The 19,307-nt window shown below is 37.6% G+C and overlaps 3 protein-coding genes across 5 annotated transcripts; 2 read left to right on the top strand and 1 right to left on the bottom strand.

Moving 5' to 3' along the window:
* The first annotated feature begins 1,495 nt into the window (after window positions 1-1,495).
* On the top strand, window positions 1,496-4,621 carry LOC114154025 (isotocin-neurophysin IT 1-like). 2 transcript variants are annotated; one of them, XM_028032770.1, is made up of 4 exons: window positions 1,496-1,609; window positions 1,685-1,806; window positions 2,459-2,663; window positions 4,275-4,621. In XM_028032770.1, exons 2-4 carry the CDS (start codon window positions 1,687-1,689, stop codon window positions 4,415-4,417), a joined length of 468 nt encoding a protein of 155 aa, XP_027888571.1. In that variant the 5' UTR covers window positions 1,496-1,609; window positions 1,685-1,686; the 3' UTR covers window positions 4,418-4,621. The 2 variants fall into 2 exon arrangements, with proteins under 2 accessions (XP_027888571.1, XP_027888572.1); XM_028032771.1 differs by having other exon boundaries at window positions 1,516-1,609; window positions 1,682-1,806.
* A 1,815-nt stretch (window positions 4,622-6,436) lies between these two features.
* LOC114154900 (fatty acid-binding protein, liver-type) lies at window positions 6,437-7,148 on the top strand. The gene is made up of 4 exons (XM_028034377.1): window positions 6,437-6,560; window positions 6,636-6,808; window positions 6,896-6,988; window positions 7,060-7,148. The coding sequence occupies exons 1-4, from the start codon at window positions 6,494-6,496 to the stop codon at window positions 7,108-7,110; spliced, it is 384 nt and encodes a 127-aa protein (XP_027890178.1). The 5' UTR covers window positions 6,437-6,493; the 3' UTR covers window positions 7,111-7,148.
* A 1,062-nt stretch (window positions 7,149-8,210) lies between these two features.
* Window positions 8,211-17,109, bottom strand: smyd1b (SET and MYND domain containing 1b). Of its 2 annotated transcripts, XM_028035030.1 has the most exons (10): window positions 16,855-17,109; window positions 16,108-16,284; window positions 14,692-14,905; window positions 13,910-14,040; window positions 12,420-12,458; window positions 10,972-11,167; window positions 10,228-10,320; window positions 9,978-10,141; window positions 8,955-9,123; window positions 8,211-8,525 (listed from the first exon to the last, which is right to left on the bottom strand). In XM_028035030.1, the coding sequence occupies exons 1-10, from the start codon at window positions 16,974-16,976 to the stop codon at window positions 8,361-8,363; spliced, it is 1,470 nt and encodes a 489-aa protein (XP_027890831.1). In that variant the 5' UTR covers window positions 16,977-17,109; the 3' UTR covers window positions 8,211-8,360. The 2 variants fall into 2 exon arrangements, with proteins under 2 accessions (XP_027890831.1, XP_027890832.1); XM_028035031.1 differs by lacking the exon at window positions 12,420-12,458 and having other exon boundaries at window positions 16,855-16,976.
* Window positions 17,110-19,307: the final 2,198 nt, after the last annotated feature.

Here is a 19,307-nt window from a genome sequence, read left to right as displayed (position 1 = left end):
AACTCTAATGCACAGAAGTTAACACACGTAGATGAATGAATTAAGACCAGATCAAAGTAAATAATAAAGAAATTGTCAAAACCAGAAACACAGATTAAACTAACGGTCTATAAATCCTGATGTTTTGCAGCCTTTAACATATTTTTTACATGTTGCCATGTGTTTATATTCGTTCAGATCCCCACCAACTCTGTCTGGCCTCCCTGTGACTGCTGAAAGAAAGCACGGCCAAAGCATGCTGCTGCCACCACTGTGTTTCATCAGGGGAATGGTGTGCTCAAGGTTCCACATGTGACGCCTAACAGATACATTTTGGTCTAATGTGACCACAGGTGTCCTAAGGCCCACACATGGCTTCTAGCAAACTTCAAACAAAATGTATACGGCTGTTCTTCCTGCTTCTCTTCTGTGACGGTGATGAGAGATTAATCACACTCATATGAACCATATTTACCAGTTAGGTGATTTATAAAGCTTGCTGTTTTCACTGTATTTTATTTACAGAGAGTAAAGTAACCTAAACAGAAATGCAAAGTTGTTTTTTTTACTGTAATCTGTAAAAAAAACAAAGAAATATTAAAGATGCAAGCTTTATTCAACAAACATGAATTTCAAAAGCCTTTTGTTGTAAATGTTTGCACAAAACTGTCACGTTCCAATCAGCATAGATGGAGGGAAGGTTGTTCCTTTACCTTGTCCAAGCTTTAGCAAAAAGGATGATAAGAGAAAACAACAAACAACTCACAGCCAGTAAGAGGCAAGTGAAACTGTGACTTGTTCCACAGTCACAGTTCATTTCTGCTAACAAACTTACACCTGGAACAAAAGTTGGTTGAAATGAGGTGGCTTCTGCAGAAAGGTGCACTAATTGAGCTCATATCATTGTTGAGATGTAGCTGCCTTCTGCAGGTTGTGGCTCGTCATTAAGTGCGTTAATTAGCCCATAAAAGCAATTAACCTCAGATCCTGAACATTGTGTGCCTCAATTCCTCTGAAGAATTAAGGACTTAAAGAAGAATGGAGGACATTCTTAGTAGTGGCAAGATTTGTCATCATCGGTGTTGCATTGCTTCAAGGAGAACATGGCCGCCGAGCCAAATGCGGCCGCTTAGCATTCAATTTTGACCACAGACCTCCTCTGATCACCTGTAAACTCACTTTCTCTTGGCAGCCCTCCAAAATATGTCAAAAATCTTAAGAATAAACCCAAAACTCAAACCATCTTCTTCTAATTGTAGATCAAAGTTCTACAGTTCGTATGATCTTTAATAATTAGAATAATTTCATCCCTGCATGCTCATCTTTACCTCTCTGATGATGTTTCTCATCTCTAACATGCACGGTCACGCTCCACAAGACCTTCAGTAATGAACTTCAGCAAAAGAGACGTAAGCACGGCGACCTGGCCCTTTGACCCTTTTCTCCCACTGTGACGATTCATCTCTGCATCCAAAGAACATTCATTAGAGATTTTTAAGTGGCTTTCGGCTTTCTGGGTCACTTTCAAATGTTGCCTTGAGGAATATATAAGACCTGTGAACGGCAGACGCAAAGACGGAGACCACAGCAATCACCTCTGAGCGCTTGTTAGCAGAACGTGAAGAAACAGGTGAACAAATTTGATCTCAGAACATCTGTGTAGCCGAGTCCACTTTCTGTATTTAACAGCCTTTATTCTCAGCAGAAATGTCTGGAGCTGCCGTGTCCGTGGGCCTGCTTTTCCTCCTGTCCGTTTGTTCGGCGTGTTACATCTCCAACTGCCCCATCGGTGGAAAGAGGTCAATCATGGATGCTCCTCTCCGAAAGGTTTGTTGCTTCAATTTAAATTTTTAAGCTACAAACTCAAAGTAAAATGCTTTTGCCTTATCAAATTGAAATGTGTCACCTATCAGAGCTGAATGACAAAAAATATAGATAATTATGACAACTTTCAGAACAGATCTTCTTGCATTTTCTTTCTCTTCAGAACTGTGAGAACGTTTTGGATTCAAGATAAATTTCAGAAATAGAATTGAAAATCTAGGATGGAAATATATGTAATAAAATTTCTATATATTTATTATATATAAATAAAATCAAGACTGACTTGATTTATTCCTGTATACAAATTGGACTTTTTTGTTTGGTAACGTGCCTTAAGATGGCATGTGTTGCAAATTGGCACTATAGAAACAAACTGCATCAAATTGAATGAGCATGGTAAAAGATAAACACTGCAAAAACACAAAATTGTACCAAGTCTACAAGTTGACTAACTTGCAAAACAAGTTAATTAATTTGCAAAAACTGTTGCATTTGGTCTAGTTTCTTATTTCAAGTGCACTAACTGACTTAAAGCTCCTACATCTTGCATAAAAGTTAATTTTAAGTTAGTTTTGTCTTATTTTAAGTGCACTAAGATATTTGCACTAGAAACTAGACAAGAAACACTTAAGATTCTTTTTCTTTCTCTCCATAGTGTATGTCTTGTGGCCCCGGAGACCGGGGCCGCTGCTACGGCCCCAGCATCTGCTGCGGGGAGGGCATCGGCTGCCTCATGGGTTCCCCCGAGTCGGCACACTGCGTGGAGGAGAACTACCTGCTCACCCCCTGCCAGGCTGGAGGGAGAGCCTGTGGCTCAGAGGGAGGACGCTGCGCCGCTGTAGGACTTTGCTGCGATGCAGGTCAGTGAATCTGGAAACAGTCACTGATTCAAGACAAAAAGTTGTCATAATGGACTGGTGCATTTTCCTGAGGCATGAAGAAAATGTAACGTTCTTACTTTTCAAATAGCAGGTGAAGAAAATGCACCAGTCCATTATGGCAACACAGACAATCATACACACCCATTCATAAAATGTCTGGACTAAGAAATTACACAATATATTAAGATAACTGTTTAAAATATGAAAATATGTTTTATAAAATATGTTTATTACTACATCATCTTCAGCTCCATTTGTTCTACATCATACTTTATTTTCTGAGACATCATAAAGCACTGTTAGTCATTTAACTTGGGATTTTGATTCCCTCCTTTACTGTTGCGTCTTCATGTCACATACTAGTGAACTAATTTGCAAAAACTGTTGCTTTGGCTACAAAAACCTAAAAGTCGCAAACTAAATGGACCGGTATTGGTTAAAACCCAGTGATGCGCCATGTCAACTTTATTTCCAGATGATTAAAAACTATTTTAATCCAAGATAATTAAAACTCACTTCAGAATTTTAGTCCTGGTTTAGTCGACAAACGTCTCAAGCTGGATAAGGACAACAATGGTAAAGGACAGGCCCGGGTTGGCCAGTAGGTGTCAGTGTGTATGGAAGAAACAAAAACTACCTTTGAAACAATCCTGGGTGAAACAAGGCCCATTTTTAAACATTCATATCATTTTATTACAACATCAACATTTTTATTTGATTTGCTCACAGTAGAGAGGGCTTCTCAAATTATTGTAATTATCTGCCAAAGCTTTTAAATTCTTAAACAATTTAAATGGAAGTGTGAGAAAAGTGCATCCACTCTATTTTAAAGAAACTAAAGTGTGAGGTGAAAATAAAGTGAAATTTCTAATTTAAGAAACAAAAAACTGATTCTAAATAGTCATTGTAGAACTTTCTATAAATATCTAAATAACAGTTTACATGACAGTCTTTAGATAAATACAGAGAACTTTTAGATGTAATGAAGTTAAAGTACCATGAAGATCTATGCACACAAACATAGATCTCTGTGTGCATAGAAGACGAACATACTTCCTTTCTTTGATTTTGAGTGTTTCACTTCTCATCTGAAAGATTTCTTTTTTAGTTCTGACAGAAGGATGTATAATTAATCTAAATATGGCTCATTACTGGTGCCGATGCATCAGTAGCAGCTTTTTTCATTTCAGTTTGAATGCTTCAGTTCAGTTCAGTTTTTCTTTAATGGCTGAATTTATGCTCAAATCCTCTTTCAAAACCAACCATTGCTTTAAATTTGTTATCTTAATGTAAACATTAAGATACCATTAAGTCACTTTACAAGAAAACAACATTGTTAAAATAAATAAACTTGCAAAAAGGGCATTTAACCAGTTAATAGACGACATGGGGTAAAAGCAGAAGACACTTGCAGAACAATATAAGCAGGAACAAACATGTTGATTCTTTCTCTTTAGATCATTCTGATCCACGTGTAGCTCTAAGTGGTAGGGGAATTACAAGAAAATGCCTTTTTTCTGCTTGTTTAGGTGCAGTCTCAGTGAAATACCACAGCATTAGCGCCTCCATCTTTCTTTTTTTCCACCACAGAAAGCTGCACTGCAGATCAGGCATGCCTCCCTGAGGATGACGGAGATGACCAAAGCAGCCAGTTCGAAGGCGCTGACCCCACCGACATCATCCTCAGGCTCTTGCATCTGGCCCGCCACACTTCTCACCGAACCCACCAATGAGCGCCTCCGCTACCCAAAGGTCTCTCTGCAAGGACAATGGGACTTGTAGTTCCTGCTGTATAGCTGTGTTTCCATGTCTGTCTCCACATTTTGTGCTTCAGTAGAGTGCCTTTGTCAATATATTTTTGAGTATGAAAACAGGGATGAATACAGAGAGGTCATCCAGAGTTCTGCATGCTGAAATAAAGTTTGGAGAAAGTATAACATGCCTGTTTTTTTTTCCTTCTCTGCACAAGGTGAAGAAAGAGTCAGCATTAGCGTTATCAGGTTTAGTGTTCGATCATATCCCACTATCATCAGAGCTGCCCTTATCTTTCAGATCCTCACATGAGGTTGTGTCAAATATCAATGTTGCAACCTTTAGGGTGTTCATCTGGTCACCTTTGAGACAGTTTTTCTCAGCTTAATGACTGAACTGTGCTCAGTTCAAGAGGTAATGACAAAGAAAAGTGTTTCAGTCGGAGGAAAACATTTTGAAAGACAGGCTGCAGGCGGGCGATGTTGCACTGAGCAGAATAAATGGTTATATTAGTTTGCTTTGTGAAAACTCTCATCATCAAAAATCTTATTGTGAAAAGTGACTTCATCTGATCAAAGTACATTTGAAATCAAATATGGATCATAGTTCATACTGTGGATTTGTGCACCTCGATGGGTTTATACCAGGTGCAAAAGAAGAAAAAATATATAAATTTATTACCATATATGTGCATCTCATTAAAGTGAAATTTAACTTCAAAAATGATTTACTTTAGTACTTGATTTCATAAGGTGAGAAAAATTATTAGATCAATTTCCCAAAGATTGATATATGTTAAGGTTTTAAATCTGTTTTATTGATTATGGCTAATGCTGATGAAAACTCAAAACTCAGTTTCTTGGAAAAATTTAAACTTAAGTATAATTTTTTTAAAACTGAATACAAAGATGTCAGCATATTGAAAAAATAAACTGTCCTTGAACAGTGCTATAAACAAATTACCTGGTTGGGACTCCTCTTGCATGAATTACTGCATCAATGCACCGTGGCATAGAGGCGGTCAGCCTCTTGGCACTTCCAATCTGTAAGGGAAGTTCAGATTGCTTTGATAGCTGCCTTCAGGTCATCTTCATTGTCCCATTTTTTGTCTCTCATCTTTTATATCAGGTGATTTTTGCTGGTTAATCAAACACAGTGGTCATTAATCCAGGTATTAATACCTTTTGCATTGTGGTGCCAAGTCCTGCTGGAAAATGAGATCAGCATCTTTGAACAGCTTGCTGGCAAAACGATGAGCTCCGAAGATTCCTGGTTTACAGTTGCTCTGACTTTGGACATGTAGATCAACACCAGCGGACCCCAATTCATCACTAACTGAGAACTTCACAATGGATCTAATGGAATATGATACCTGTGCTCTTTACTGTTCCTCTATACAAGGACCTTGGTTTGCCAAGTTAAATGCAGCACTTATGTTCATAAGAGCAACAGTACAGTATCTATAGTCCAGGTAAAGGCTCAGGGTTCAGGAATTGGTAAACTTTGACTCATATTCTGTATATATTTTTCTATGGTGACTCTTGAATAAAGTTTGCTTCACTCAATCCCTGTTGTTATCACTGTTGCTGTGGCACTTTGTTTTTTGCCACATTTTTTTCTTGTACTAAACTTTCCATTACTACATATAGCATGCAGCACTCCATCAACAGCCAAGGTTTTAGCAGCAATCTTTTATAGCTTCCCCTACTTATGGTGGGGCTCAGTGTCTGTCTGCTGGACAACAGTCAAGCCAAAGGTCATTCCCATGTTTGTCATGCTCAAAAAATTATGTCAACATTTGTTTGTGGTCTTTTCAATGTGTCTTTTTTTCGCTTTTTCTTACCGTCCCTGTTTTCTAATGTTTATTCTTAGTTAAGTTGCTTTGAGTCTGTTTATCTCCTCCAAGAGTTTTATCTGCTGTGGTCGATGTGACCTTGCATGAGGTGGCTTGACTCCGCCTAATTGGAATCACCTGTTGTTAATCATTGATCTCCTGCAGTCTGAGAGTATAAAAGAGGCAGGATCCTCATTTTTCTCTACCTTCACTGTCTGCCATCATGTCTTTCAGTGGGAAATACCAGCTGGAGTCTCATGAGAACTTTGAGGCGTTTATGAAGGTTGTTGGTGAGTTGATGCTTTAACAGATTTGTGGTCAAACTGTGTGAACGATTGGCATGGTTTTAATCTGATGTATTCTAGGTATTCCTGATGAACTCATCCAGAAAGGTAAAGATCTTAAGAGCATCTCTGAGATTGAAGAGACTGGTGATGACTTCAAGGTGACAGTCACTACTGGCTCAAATGTCATTACCAACTGCTTCACCATTGGAAAAGAGACAGAGCTGCAAACCCTAACTGGAGAGAAGGTCAAAGTAAGTTAAAACTACTTTAAATGGGATATAGTCAAACCTGACTGGGTTAAATGTTTCAGCATTAAATCTTTAACTTCTATCTTGAAGGGAGTGGTGGTTCGTGACGGCAACAAGCTGAAGGTTTCTCTTAAAGGAATCGAGTCGGTCACAGAACTGACTGATGCCAACACTATTGTAAATGTAAGTTCTTCAAACTATGAGCTCTGGTTGCCTCTTGGACAAACTTGTAAACCTTGTCTTTTTCTTTTCAGACGATGTCTGTTGGCGGCATTGTTTACAAGAGGATAAGCAAACGCATGTAAATGTTTATGCTTTGTATAATAAACATGAAAGCAGCAAATATCTGTCTCTTTATTGAACTTGAATTCATCAAAGTTTGTGGTGATTCAAAACTTTCCTTCAGGTAGTGCATGGATCCTAATATGTAAGACTTCAGTCTGTCTTGCTTTTAGCTAAAAGACACATGAGCAAATTTTCAGACTCTCTGATGCCACAGCATCAAACTTTTGCCTAAATCCGTCTTGCTTGCATTAAAGTTAAAGACCTTAAATTTGCCACTAATGGGCTTATGCAGACCATGTAGTGAAATCATGAACTCCATTGTGCTAGACTGGCTCTGAAGCACAAAGGGAGAGAATTGTTCAATTAACTCTGGTGTTTGCAAGTTCCCTACTCCCTAAAGGCTCAACTAAACTATGTTTTAAAGGGGAAAGGAAGCCATGCATAGATTAATATGGATGATGTGGTGGGTTTAGTTTATGGAACTATTTGCACTTGTGTGGCACATCTGGATTTGAGGTCAATTTCTGGTAACTTGGATCTACCCAAAATACCAGTGGAAATCCCCTTAAAGTTGGTCAGACTTGCTTGCTGTAAAGCAATTTTCTATTGCTGGGGAAACTTGACATGTCATTTTTAAAAAAAGTGTGAAATTTAAAGTGAGTAGTGAGATCACACTGTCTTTTTAGGTTTCGAAAAGGTCATGGGTGGCAAGTTTGCTTCTGAGCACACTTAATTTCTAGGGGAAAAGGTGTTCATATTTTCCAAGTTAAATTTAATCCGATCCTACAAATTAAAATCTGTTAATCTGTCACTGACTCCACCTTGTTCTCAATGTATTAACCTCAGAGGGGGGATTCAAAAGTTAAACTTTTTCCAAATGTGTAGGTTCAAAATCAGCTTAATTTTTAATTAAAAACTAAAAAATTGATGGTGCTTATGAATTACAAAAAATCAACAAATGCCCATCACACTAATCTGCCAGTGGTATGAACAACTTTTTCTCCTCTCTCTTGTAAATTGATTTAGGACAAACTTTCTTTGTGGGTTGAAGCAATTTCTATCCTACAAGCCTGTCTGTAAACTGAGCTTAAGACCTGAGAAAAAAATAAATGATTTACAGTCACTGATTCAAGACATTTATTGAAAAGTAACTACAAAATGTGAGCAATGCAGAAATTGGTCATGTGACTGAAATGCATCGGACACCCAGGAAGCTGTTTACAGTAAACAAAAACGATTGCTCTCTCCATTTTAAAGTCCCATGTTTGAGCTACTTCCTCCGGTGGAAGAGATTCTTGATCCCCTCCTCAACAGACTTGGGTTCGTGCAGCATGGTCATGGGTTTGTTTTTCAGGGCCGCTTCTCTCATGCTGTGATAAACATACTCGTTCTGCTTGAACATCCTCAGCTCCATCTCTGTCTGCATGCGCATCGCCTGTGGGGGAAGCAGAGTTATCAGAGGATAACCACTGGTATATCTGCACTAGTAATGTAACACTGATTTATCTAGCCTATAAAGAAATTAGATCGACTGGAAGACAAACATTTTCCAGCTGGAGCCAGGCCACTAGGGGGCAGTAGAAACGAAGTACTATTCATTTTTACCAGACATTTGCAACCAGAGCTGCTTATAAATTTTCTGGATATGATGGAATAAACATTTGGATTATATTTTTCAACAAATCTTTAGCTGTGCCTCTCAGCTGTTTGGCACCTGATTCACTATATATATATATACATATATATATATATATGTATATATATATATATATATATATAAAGCTCATAAAAATGATAAAAACAAACCCCATTACAAAAAGCTAATATGGTTTCTTTTTGTAAATATTGTTATAAAGCCATGTACCTCAAGGTCTTTGGTAATGGGGTGTGTTGGGCCGTGGGTGACCATAAGGATGGCGTAGGCCTTGCAGACCAAGCCGTGTCCGACCTCGATGAGTCCGGCCTGCCAGTGAGTCACTCCAGCACGCATGGCAGCCATACCAAGGGCAGCGTTGTTTGGGTGGTACAGTTTTCTGCCAAGATGGGAAATGTAGGGCACAGCAGAGAGATTTTCACCTGGGAAACTTGCAGTTGAGCAAGAATTTTGCAGTGGAAATGAGATGCAAAATGCAGAATGCAACATTTTAGCAGAGAGCAACACATCACAATGTGTGACAAAAACAAATGTGTAAACCTGTAGAAAATCACAAAAGTAAAAACAGCCAAAGTCATGAAAAGTAAACTGAGAGTAAACTTAAAACTACAAACCCCCAACAAACTCACAGAGAATATTAAACTACAAAAAATGCTGGTAGTGACTGATACCTGGTCCATTAGACAGTTTAAATCCATATTACCATTTTTACTCAAGTTTAAACCCAACATATGTAAAATTTTGGATTTAAAGCCCTTTAATATCTGGAATCTACCTGTGTGTCACCACTAATCTATAAAACAGCAGGACTTTCATCTTTAAATGAATCTGTTAGTTTTACATTTAAAGGCCACACAGAACTACCACTGATTCTTTTCCCTAAAAAAAAAAGGAACTTTCTCTTTAATGATCTAATCTAAGACAAATAAAACATTTATTTTGAAGGCTGTGTGTGGGCTGTAGTTTTAAATTTTAGGTTCATGTCCTCAGCTGCTTGGTGCAGACTCGATGCATGGTGAGTTTCTGGTTACCATGGTGATTCTGACCTTTTCTAGTCAGCCGTTGTGAGTTATATCTTTTATAATAAGCCTCATACTTACAAGGAATTAAGACTTGATGAAAGTTGTGCTGTTCGTAAAATAAACCTGCTATCAGAGAAACCTGATAGCAGATTTTAAAACCCTAAGCAGGAGCCATGCAACATGTGAAGTTAAAATTCCTGTTTGCACTCACATGTATCCCTCTACCATCTTGTGAGCGTAATCCGCCGCTTCCTCAAAATACTGCAGGTAAGCTTGCACCTCACTCATTGTGCTCCACATCCTCAGCTGGTAGATGTGAGTTTCAGCCAAGACCGGCTCTGTCTTCTCAATGCACTGCCTGCATATTTTCACCACCTAGAAGCAAAAAAAGGACAAAGGTTCATTTCCTTAGTTTAAATAACAAGCATAAGATCTATTTAACCTGTTTTTGTTTAGTATACCTCGTGGTAGTCGCCGTTTAATCGAGCCTTGTCCATCTTTTGCATCATATCAAAGCAATAATCTGTCGCCTCCTTCACCTGCTCATCTGAAGGCTGAAAGTTTGGAGAAAATAATCTTATAACTAACTGACACAAATAGAGAAACAGCAGTGAAGAGGCCTAAAAATGCAACATTTAAGCAAAAATAGTAGAGAATGGGTTATTTTGTTCAGAGATAACACATGTAGGCCATGACTAGGTCCATAAAAGTTAAAGCCTGATTACTTGTTATCTATAAAAGACCTTTGTCCAACTGCAAGAAGTCTGTCCAAGTCATTGATTATGTCACATTGTGTTCAGTTTCTTAAGATAAACTTAGAAAAAGTTTTCTCCTCATAGATAAAGACTTTCTAAATAACAATGACCTCTCTCACCCAGCTGAATGTAGTATGACCTAGTAGTGAATTGAGCAGCTTAAGATAATGTCAGGCTGCTCTGATATTTATTTGGTATTAGTAGCTGACTTTACATTATTGCTATATGCCACTGAAGTAAAGATACAGTCATAAAGTCTTTGCACAAGTCTAGTTAAAATCTGGGAGTGTGTGTAAATGGCAATTCTACTTGTGAATTATCTTTTCTTAAAATAGTCAGTGTAGTCCTGCTTCTCATATTTCCCGCCTGCCTTATCACCCCTGTCAGTGCTAAATGAGGCGCTAGCATTTTGTCTGTTTGCCACCCCCACACTCACACACACAAACAAACCTTGACTCCTTCCACTTCCCGTCCCCCCATCTTTATGTCATCGTGGGTTTTGTTGCTGCAGTGTTCACATGTGCAGTCAAAGAAGTACTGTGTTTTCAGGAGCCTCTGTCTCTCTTCTGACACATTCAAGTAGTCCACATAAGCGACTGTCAGCTCCTCTCCTTCTGCAATCTTGCCCAAGGAGCGCAACTCAATCCTGAAGAGTGGAAACAAAAGTAAGGGCATGTCTGCATCTTAAAATGCATGCAAAGTGATTTCATGTCATTTTCACTGATGAAGTGTATGAGGGTGAAAGCCTACATACACCATGATGTGGGTTTCAATCAAGTCTGTCAACTTTAAAGACCAGACAGCATGATAAAAGTGTTTGCACACTTTATTTCTCAAAACACTTAATGATCTGGTTGTGTAAATGAACAGAATATTTAAAGGTGCAAAGTACAGCCTCTCCTCTTTAACCCCTAAGCAGAATGTATCATATTTGCCATCATATTTTGTAAAAATAAAAATAAAAAATAAAGCTAATCTCAATTCCTAACTCATGAAAACAGCTGAATTTTATTCCCTGTTTCTCATAAAACAATGTTTGTTGAAGACACATTTTTAATCTTAAACTTACACCCTCTGATTCTTGTAACAAAAACTATTTTTTAAATCTACCATTTATACTTTTTAACCTGGGTTTGCATGTGATCTTGACTCAGTTTACCCATCCAGTAATTCTGTACCTATATGATGCTGTTTCATCCAAGTCTGCTTTCATTTGGGACCAGTACACAGAACATTTTATTTACAGCCTCTGTTTATAACGCTCTAGCTGCCACTGTCCTAACAAGGGAACGCTAGAGCCATTTTTACATTCAGTTCAGCTCTTTTAATATATAGCAGATTTATATTGTATTACTCTAAGCAACTCTTTTACAAAGTTGAGGCAATTTAACTAGAGAGTTAGGTAAAATGACTTCTGATACAATGATGCACCACCATGCTAACCTAACCTAGCTATCTGGTTAGCAAAAACTGAGCCCAATAATTTCAGACAGCACCTTTAAACAAAACGGTATTAGCTAGGTAATGTTAGAGGTCAGCCACTGATGCAAACAATACAACCTTCTGTGTTTTCATTTGACAAAAATCAAATATGAAATGAAAAATCTATCACATGTAAAATTGTGTGTTGATCTAACAAGCAGTTAGATAAATGTGAGGAAGAAGAAGAGAAGTGGGCAGAGAACAGCTTCTTGTTACACTCAGATGGGTGAGTGAAAGTTAGCACGTATATGTTGATGTTTCTATAAGAAGATGGATTGACAATGAATAAAGTGCACACCACAGAACCAGCTAAAAAGTTTGTTTTCTACAAAGAATCGATTGGGGTTATGTGCAAATATTTATTAGCGTTAAATATTCCTGTAGCTATCAAAAAGATTTAAGGTGAGGTAACGCACCTCCGTTGAGAATGAAATATGGTATTCACAGCCGACTGACTGAAAGACAAGCAGGAAGCAGTTTTACAGCGAATAACACTTGACGAATACATAAACCACACACAGACAAACCTAATATAGCTGAAAAACAAGAAGTGCACACACAAACCTTTAACCGTGGGTTTTATTTTTCCGTTTTCCATTAAGTTTGAGTCAAGTGCAGTTACAGTGCTTTGAAAAAGTATTTATCCCCCACCTATTACTTCTGTTTCTATTTATTGTCAGCTCATTCAATATATCCTGAATAGATACAAAAAGCAGCTTTCAAATGATAATTTCATTGGTATTAACCAAAAAAGCTACATGAGCTCATTTGGTCTTTTGGACTCAATGTAACTATGGGAAAATAAATATCCAAATCCAAATGGTCCTGTGTGAAGAATTATTTTTTCTGTCCCCCAAGCCACTCTTTAAATAATGAATTAACAGCGATATATCGTAGCTTTTGGCTCAGTTTCATTGACTATCCTTTAATAAAAAGTTTCTGACAATGTGAAGCAGGCTAAAATTATTTTACAGTATTCCCTGATCTAACAGGCCAATGAATCTTATTACTGATTCATTGGCCTCTGTGAAAAGAATTATAGAAACATTTCTAAGATTTTGGGACACCAGTGATCCATAATGAGAGCCATTATCCACACATGAGAAAAACTTATTTACATTGAAAAAACAGGCAAAACCTTTTCCCTCCAAAAACATCAGATCCCCAAGACTTTGAGAAAATATTTATAGACGACTAGATAAATCTTTCAGAAGGTGTGTGTCCCATTACAACATTTGAGAAAAAATAAAACCTTTCTGACTTCTCAAACATAGAATAGAATAGAATAGAATTCAACTTTATTGTCATTGCACTGTCACAAGTACAAGCAACGAGATGTAGTACACATGGTGGTGATCTGATGGCTATTTTAGTTTTTCAGAACCCACAGAACTTGACTTCCTAATCCTGAAGATTATCTGAAGCATACCATCAAGTCCATCTCTGAATGGTTCAGAAAACAAGAAGCAGGTGTGGTCCAGTCAAAGTCTAGACCTAAATCTGACTGAGATGCTTTGGTTTAATCTTAAACAGGGCATTTTTGCAGGAAAACCCTCGAATCTGGCTGAATTTATATATTTTTTAAAGTGTGCAAAATTCCTCATCGGTGATGGAGAAAAATTAACGTCTGTTAACACAACCACTTGAAACCAGACCAGTTTTTAGGTTCACAGAGTGTTTACCTTTTTACATTTATAAGACCAGTGGGGATTGAACAATATTTTTAAATCGTCCTTTGAAGCTCCATTTTGTATTTACTCAGGTTATCTCTGTTTTGTACCAAATTTAATATCCTGAAACATATAAGTGTGACAAGCAAAAAAAAAAAAAAAGAAGAAATCTGAAGGTAGCAATAGCAAACATTGTCAGGGAGAGTTTTATTTGTACTTATTTATTCTTTACTTACCTGCCGTGGTTGAGGATCACAGTGCAGTTTGGCCAACAGTCATGGTTAACCAAGCACAAATTAGGAAAAAGACCAACTCCTACCGCCTGAAGACCCCTCTGGTCGCTCACAGTGAAGCCGTTACAGTTGATCTGAAACATTAGACAGGAAATATTTCAATTTAAATCAAGAATACAGACAAAGTTGACAATAAACATATTTGGCTTAGAAGTTTCACACAATTCAATGTGTTTTGCATTGCTGCCAGATCTGAAAGACAACACAACCTCAGCTTAGTTTTCTAAATTTAATACCTTTGTTGACCCCTATTTAAGAGGATAAACAGGTCAAGAGGTTGTGAAAAATACGGACCATTTTCTCTTTTCATATAAAAGATGTGTTGCCTTAACACAAACTACTGCAGTGAAGGTGAAGTGAATAATATTGCTTGACTTATTAAAGGAGATGAGAACCCTGGACTCTTCCACTGAAACCAGAAATTAAAGCCAAATTGTTTCAGCTTCCTTATCACTACCAACGTCTTTGTTTTTGAGCCATTGGTACACTGTACATGTTGTTCTTTCTGCATAACAGATGAGTGTTTAAACCTGAGTGTCTGCTATAAAACAAATATTAGGTGCCATAACTTGTTGACCAAACTCATTAATTTTGCTCTCTGAGCTCCTGCACATGGCTTTATCTTGGAGAGAGCTGGCTCATACCAGTGTTTGTTTGATCACTGGAAAAAAGCAGCTTCTGCTCTGGAGTTTTACACCACCAACATGTCATACTTTGGAACGCACCACTCCAAATATGTGTGAGATGTCGTCGATTGTGTGCTGCTTGCTGGTTCGGGGCCAGTAGTCCAGGAAGTTGTGTATGTCCACTTTGAGCTCCTTTAAATCGTCCTCCTGCATGTTGTTTAGGTGGTCCTCCAGCTCGTCCAGGGTGGTCAGCTGCAAGTCAGACACCAAGCTTCCTTCCTTATCGATGCGCCACATGATGCGGCTCACCAGTCTGTGCACACGAAGGAAAAGTGGAGAACAGTTGGAAATTTGACAGTGAAATCAGCTGTGGGCCTTTAAGAAGCACTGTGGTTGTGTGAGTACATATTTTATCTTCTTCTAAAGTGACAAAGACATATGAATCAAGATTCTAGAGTCTGACATGAACATTCAAATGAAACAACACCACCTAAAAAGGAAATTAGCCAGGTTTCTGAGTGGGCCACAGTACTGTGACATCGGTTATTTTAGTACAAATGGCATTAGCAATGCCGTGGACAGAAAACAGGCTTGTGCTGCTCTGTTCGTTAATCTGTGCATGGTATTTGAGTCTGGTGATGATGTGCACAGACATCGGTCTGAGTGATGGGCTTTAGGCTGGGTGGAAACCCACATCATGGATGGAGAAGAAAGTGTTTTGTACATGGAACCAAGTCCAGTTTTCTCAAGATTTTGAAACGAGTCCACCAAGGTTCAATTTTAGGCCATGTTTTTATCTTGGATATTTAGTAAAAACACTGTTAGATTGCAGATGGTTCTTTGTGTAAGTGGTACTGATGAGCTTAAGCCTCTCTCAATGACATTTTTCAGAAATGACCCACAAATCTCAGTTAACATTGATATTTCTGCCTTAGGGTAGACATTAGGGAGACTGTTATTTATCACCGTGATGGCCTTTCCTTCAGTACTCAAACTATCAGAGAAGTTTAGCTTGTCTGAATTGATCAGCTATAGGCAAAAACTTGTTAAAGCTACATTTTTAAAAATGTTTTTGACTATGGTGACATTTTTAATATCCAGATTGCTTAATTTCATAGATGTTGAGTATGCTTATGTTTTATGTTAAACTAATTGTACCGAACAAATCACTGGTTCATAATCATTGTTAAGCTGTGGGTCATTATGTTTTGTGCACAAAGCTACAGCTAAAGGGCAGCTACCTCATACTTTCAAACAGAAGCTATGTGTTGCAGTTCTTGAGATGACATCCCTGATGAGTACACCAATGCTTTCTTTGAACTTGGACTATGCTCTCTCATATTACATTTTGGTCATAGAATGATAATAATCTATTTTTAAAGCGCTTAAGATTTCTGTAACTGTAGAGTGATGTTGTACCTGTACTACAAATTTTTAAAATGTATTTCAAAAGTTTTGTTTGATGTATTCCCAAACAGAAAAAGTCAGCGTAATTCTTCTCTGGTTTCCACTCACCGTATGTTCTCATTTGGTACTTTTCCGTACGCCTTGATGGCACCGCACTCTTGTTTGTGTTCAGCCCAGCCGGCACGTTGGCAGGTTCGGTCGCAGTAATGAGCAAATTTGCATTGACCACACCTCTGGAGCTTTTCTTGTCTGCGGAAACAGCTGTGGCAAATGCGCTCTGCATGGCTGCAGAGACAAAAACAATAATAAAAATGTCACAAAAAATTTTAATTACTGGTGTCCATGTTTGATATTTTTGCTGAATTCACTCACTTAAGTCAACTTTTAAGTAAATCAGCAAAGTGTAATTAGTTTACTTTTTCTATATTTCAGGCCATATTGCAAAACACTCAGATAACATCAGATAACATAATTGCTTCCATGCAATACTAATAAGGGGACTTTGAGTTGAGATTATTTTCTCCTTCATGTTTATCTGTTGTTAAAGGTTTATATTCCTTCTAGGACAGGAACGACATTGATATTGAGAAGATCAAACACATTATGAAACACTAATTGTTCACTTGTATATTGTTCAAATCATATTTATTAAAGTTATGACTGATAATAAGAAGTATTTTGTAAAAATGCATTACTTAAACGGCAATATTAGAATTACAAATAAACCTGTGGGGCTTTCAAAATTTTAAATGTGTTTTATGTTGAGAAAATTGAGGTAATCATGCAGCTTCACTGCTTAAATATCCTCACAGTTGCATTAAAACACATTACCTCTGATTTCACTCCATATCATACCTGTCAAACACAACAGCGGCGAGACTGGCTTCAGAGAAAATGACATCTCCAGCCCAAAACTCTTTGGAGGCCTTCAAGCCCCTTCCTTTCCCAGGAGAGTTGAATATGGCCACGTTCTCCATTCTTCGTGCTCCTCTTTCCCAGATTTTGGTGAATGAATGGTAGCTTGAGTTGAGCAAAGGCTATCACACTAGAAAGATAGTTAGAGAACTCACAAAGCAACACGTTGTATCTTCTGTGACAACTGGACATTCCTCCCTTCAGGGACTAAAATAGCCTTACCCCACTTGAACTGTACCAAGAGGCTCAGAGAGGGGGTTGTCTCATTACATGCCCCAAAATCAATTCTTCCAATTCGAAGACATTTTAATAAAACAGTCATTACTGTGTGAAACAATAACTACTAAAACTAACCATCATACTTACAGGATTGATTAATTTGCATTCACATTTTAAATGGTGTGTCCCATCACCTGGGACATTTTTCCACAGCCCCTTCTCAGGACCTGGTAGCTGTCCTCTCCCTGAGGGTTATTTTTGTCTCTCAGTTGGACCTGTCCATCAGGCCTTGGAGGTGTCGCTGAACAGCTGCCAGACGTCTAATGGAAACGGAGCGGCTCCGTCTCGTGTCCTCCACTCTGTTCTGGTGCTTTCTCCAACATGCTCCCTCTTTCTGATTGCAACAAAACATATGATACCTGAGAGGAAAATTCACTTTTACATTTGATTGTTGTGGAAAACAGAAGAGCCTCCAGCACAACTAGATTTTTACAAAACAGTTAAAGTAGTAGTAAAGTATTTTTAAAGGTCAACAGAAAGGAAGTCAAATTGTGCAAAAATATATTTTTAGTTTATTTGTTTATTTAACCAGGGACACATCCAGGGAATATTGCTTTTATGTTTAATGCAAAGTAGATGTTTTGCGTGTGTGTTTCTAGGCAAAGGTCATTTGTGACCCCCGCCCCTCACGACGCTGTTGACAAATAAGATAAATACAAATCTTGGACAAAATAAATAAATAAAAAGCATATACAACATTGCAATAAATACAAAAGTAGGTATAAATAAAATAATGATGGACAATAGAGTGATCTAGCGAATGAAAGGCAAAGGTTTTACAGGTGTATTAAAAAAATTTATTCAGAAACAAGTTTTGTTCTTTCTCAGTTACCTTTACACTGCATTTCTTTCAGAAATATTCTTATTTTTATTCTGGGAAATGTGTGTGTTGGGTAAAGACATAATAGTTTTCCCAAACCCCAAAGTCATTTCCAGACGAAAGATTATAGCTATATGAATGACTGGTCTCAATATTTTATCACCATCATCAGCAGAAGTTCAAGTAACCAGTAAACAAAGTCTACATTTCATCCATTTGTTAGGATAGACTGATAGCATCAGGATGACAGGTCAAGTAATGAACCAGTTTACTATACACTGACAAGAAGTTAAGAAAAAAATCCCTAAAACTTTCTCAAATCTAAAATACATAAGTAGAAAACCTTTTACATAGAAATGTTTTTTCACGTATTTTTTTCCAAGAATTGAGATTGTTTATCTCATAAAGAGGTGAGAGGTGACTGAAAATCATTTCTGTGTCCATGCATGAACTGATTAAGTCTTGGGGTCAAGTTGAATGGAAGTAATTATAGCGCCTCATGGCGGTCAGAGATAACAAGGACATCCCCTAGAAACAGATTGGTTCAACGCTTCTCTGCAGCGCACTGGTGCCAATTTTCCAGCTGGGACGACACTGCCACCTCCTGGACATCTGCCCAAAGTTTAACATGATAAAAATGCTTCTGTAGATGTTTTCTCACATGAAACACTGAGCCACAAGTAGCAGAAACTCTCAATTGTGAATCTATGAAGTTGTTAGACAATGTTAGAAAAGCAAAGCTGAGCACTTAGAGCTTTTTCATTTATAAACAATAATTTGGTATTTTTGTGAGTGGTGCAGTCACATAAGTCTGGATATTACTAATCAGTTAAAGCTCTACTTCTGTCACATTTATACATCCAGTTCATTAGAGTTTTTGCTATTTATGTAGCTGTGAAATAGTTGTTATTTTAAATATGTGAATATGCTTTTGTCTTAAAATACAATAGATAAAAAAACTATGAAAAGGAAAACAAAAGGGTTTTGTTTCATTCTGTAAAATGTCAACATGAACTGGGGTTATCAAAGTCAAGGATGACTGTAGAAGTTTAATAGTATCATGTGTTGACTATTTGCTTTAAATTTGTATTTTAGCATTTCTTTCTGTCTGTGGTATTTTAAAATTGTGTCATTATTGTTTTACTATGTTTCTCGTTTTTAATGTAATTTAATTTTCAGAAACCTTCCTTCTTGATTTTCCTGTAAAACACTTTGAATAATCCTTCAGTGTGACGGCTGACATTATAAATAAACTCACATTTCCTTGATCTCAACCAAGAAAAGTTACGTTTTC

The sequence above is a fragment of the Xiphophorus couchianus genome, chromosome 12 (genome assembly GCF_001444195.1).
Source record: "Xiphophorus couchianus chromosome 12, X_couchianus-1.0, whole genome shotgun sequence".
Taxonomy (NCBI): Eukaryota; Metazoa; Chordata; class Actinopteri; order Cyprinodontiformes; family Poeciliidae; genus Xiphophorus; species Xiphophorus couchianus.
Note: the sequence above shows the minus strand (reverse complement) of the source record. Positions and strands in the feature narration are given on the sequence as shown.

What these genes read in the sequence shown, in the direction of transcription:
- LOC114154025 (XM_028032770.1), top strand. Translation starts at nt 1,687, where the DNA reads ATGTCTGGAGCTGCCGTGTCCGTGGGCCTGCTTTTCCTCCTGTCCGTT. An exon ending in TGGATGCTCCTCTCCGAAAG is followed by an intron (nt 1,807 to 2,458) that starts GTTTGTTGCTTC and finishes TTCTCTCCATAG; the next exon opens with TGTATGTCTTGTGGCCCCGG. An exon ending in AGGACTTTGCTGCGATGCAG is followed by an intron (nt 2,664 to 4,274) that starts GTCAGTGAATCT and finishes TTTCCACCACAG; the next exon opens with AAAGCTGCACTGCAGATCAG.
- LOC114154900 (XM_028034377.1), top strand. Translation starts at nt 6,494, where the DNA reads ATGTCTTTCAGTGGGAAATACCAGCTGGAGTCTCATGAGAACTTTGAG. An exon ending in GGCGTTTATGAAGGTTGTTG is followed by an intron (nt 6,561 to 6,635) that starts GTGAGTTGATGC and finishes GATGTATTCTAG; the next exon opens with GTATTCCTGATGAACTCATC. An exon ending in ATGCCAACACTATTGTAAAT is followed by an intron (nt 6,989 to 7,059) that starts GTAAGTTCTTCA and finishes TTTTCTTTTCAG; the next exon opens with ACGATGTCTGTTGGCGGCAT.
- smyd1b (XM_028035030.1), bottom strand. Translation starts at nt 16,976, where the DNA reads ATGGAGAACGTGGCCATATTCAACTCTCCTGGGAAAGGAAGGGGCTTG. An exon ending in GTACCAAATGAGAACATACG is followed by an intron (nt 14,906 to 16,107) that starts GTGAGTGGAAAC and finishes TCGTGTGCACAG; the next exon opens with ACTGGTGAGCCGCATCATGT. An exon ending in CCATTACCAAAGACCTTGAG is followed by an intron (nt 8,526 to 8,954) that starts GTACATGGCTTT and finishes CTTCCCCCACAG; the next exon opens with GCGATGCGCATGCAGACAGA.